The sequence below is a fragment of the Salarias fasciatus genome, chromosome 1 (genome assembly GCF_902148845.1).
Source record: "Salarias fasciatus chromosome 1, fSalaFa1.1, whole genome shotgun sequence".
In the NCBI taxonomy this organism is placed as follows: domain Eukaryota; kingdom Metazoa; phylum Chordata; class Actinopteri; order Blenniiformes; family Blenniidae; genus Salarias; species Salarias fasciatus.
In genome coordinates, this window is record NC_043745.1 from 31,357,917 (window position 1) to 31,359,490 (window position 1,574).

The following is a 1,574-nucleotide window of genomic DNA, read 5'->3' on the forward strand; positions in this document are numbered from 1 at the left end:
ACTGAGTCACCAAGTTCAAATGAGTGAAAACTGCAAATGCCATGCAGGAGCACCAATAAAAGTAGTTTGTTCCAAGATAATGATGATTTACATAAAAGCTTTCTGAATTGCTCACTTACCTTAAAGTTTAGCCAATTCCTTATATGGGACAAAAATACAGCCTGGTTATAAAAAAGTGCACCTCTTTAGTCTTTAGCTACTCAGTCTAAATCAAAGTAACGAGCAACTGTAACGACCCCATGCAAAGCCCCTATTGTTGTTGACTTTTTGAGGCATAATTTGCCCAGCAACTTTTGTGGGATGACTCACCCAACGCATCTGTTACGCATGACAAAGAGTGAGGGGAGGAAAAAAAAAATCAAAGGATAAGGTGGAGCAAGCAGATGGTGCAAGTCAGATAAAAAGGTGTTTTGCGCGGCGCAGCGACTATTTGAGAGCAGGAGAGGAGCGACACATGCAGCCGCGCACAGGGAAGATGCAGAGCTCCAGGCTGCTGAGCGGCGCGCTCCTCTGCGCGCTGCTGCTCTCCAGCGCTGCTGAAACCGACCTGATGGACTCCGAGTCCGTAGAGGAGCTGAGCCCCAGAGCTCTGCGGGATTTCTATCCCAAAGGTCCCAACCTGACCAGCGAGAAGCAGCTGGTAAGCCTCCCATCTGCACTTTATTGACTGCATGCAAAAGACGCAACTTTGTGTTTCCCTTTTTTTTTTTTTTTTGGCGCATTAATTTTCAGTTTGTGAAAATTAAATGGACTTAATTCATAATGCATGCATGTAATATTTTCATCTAGTGTAACTGCTTCTTATATATATAAAGTGCATGCCTTCCGTCTAATCCAATGATTGAAACATTTTACTTTTACGCATGAATTTATCATGCAAATAAAGACTTTTTTTTTTACCTCAATAACTGCAATGTGCACGTCCATGGTTCACAGTTTATATGCATGCTCATTTCTTTAGCAACAGGTGAATAATACTAATCAAATCCTTTGCTGTGTGTTTTATGCTTTTTTTAATGACAGCTTGGCGCGCTCCAAGAAGTTCTAGAAAAGCTGCAAGCCAAACGGCTGCCTATTTGGGAAAAGAAATTCGGCCAGGTCCCAACGGTATGACGCACACTTTTGTATTTTCAATCGATATCTTATCGATGCATGTTTTGCGGCAGGTGGCATTTTAATCACACCTGTTGTTCTCTGTATTCTTCCGCTCTCAACAGTGCGATGTCGGGGAGCAGTGCGCCATCAGGAAAGGCGCACGAATCGGGAAGATGTGCGACTGTCCCCGGGGAGCTTTCTGCAACTTCTTTCTGCTGAAGTGCTTATGAGTCTGAATGTAGCATTGTGATGGGGACAACAACAACAACAACACAAAAGAACCTCTCACTCGATTCCTTTGTAATTACAGTCATATTTTTCTAAAGCCACAGGACCAGGTGGGGTGAATGATGCCTAAACACACTAAAAGAAAGAGCTATTGTAGCTCTCTGATCTGTAATATATATATATATATTCCAAATGTATATCATATCACAGGAAAAGGAAGTCTCTGTAAGGTTATTGCGGTGATAAACAAG

General features: G+C 42.5%; 1 protein-coding gene across 1 annotated transcript; it reads left to right on the plus strand.

Annotated features, from left to right (window-relative positions):
* Positions 1-398: 398 nt before the first annotated feature.
* On the plus strand, positions 399-1,352 carry cart3 (cocaine- and amphetamine-regulated transcript 3). The gene is made up of 3 exons (XM_030089571.1): positions 399-640; positions 1,024-1,107; positions 1,218-1,352. Exons 1-3 carry the CDS (start codon positions 455-457, stop codon positions 1,323-1,325), a joined length of 378 nt encoding a protein of 125 aa, XP_029945431.1. The 5' UTR covers positions 399-454; the 3' UTR covers positions 1,326-1,352.
* Positions 1,353-1,574: the final 222 nt, after the last annotated feature.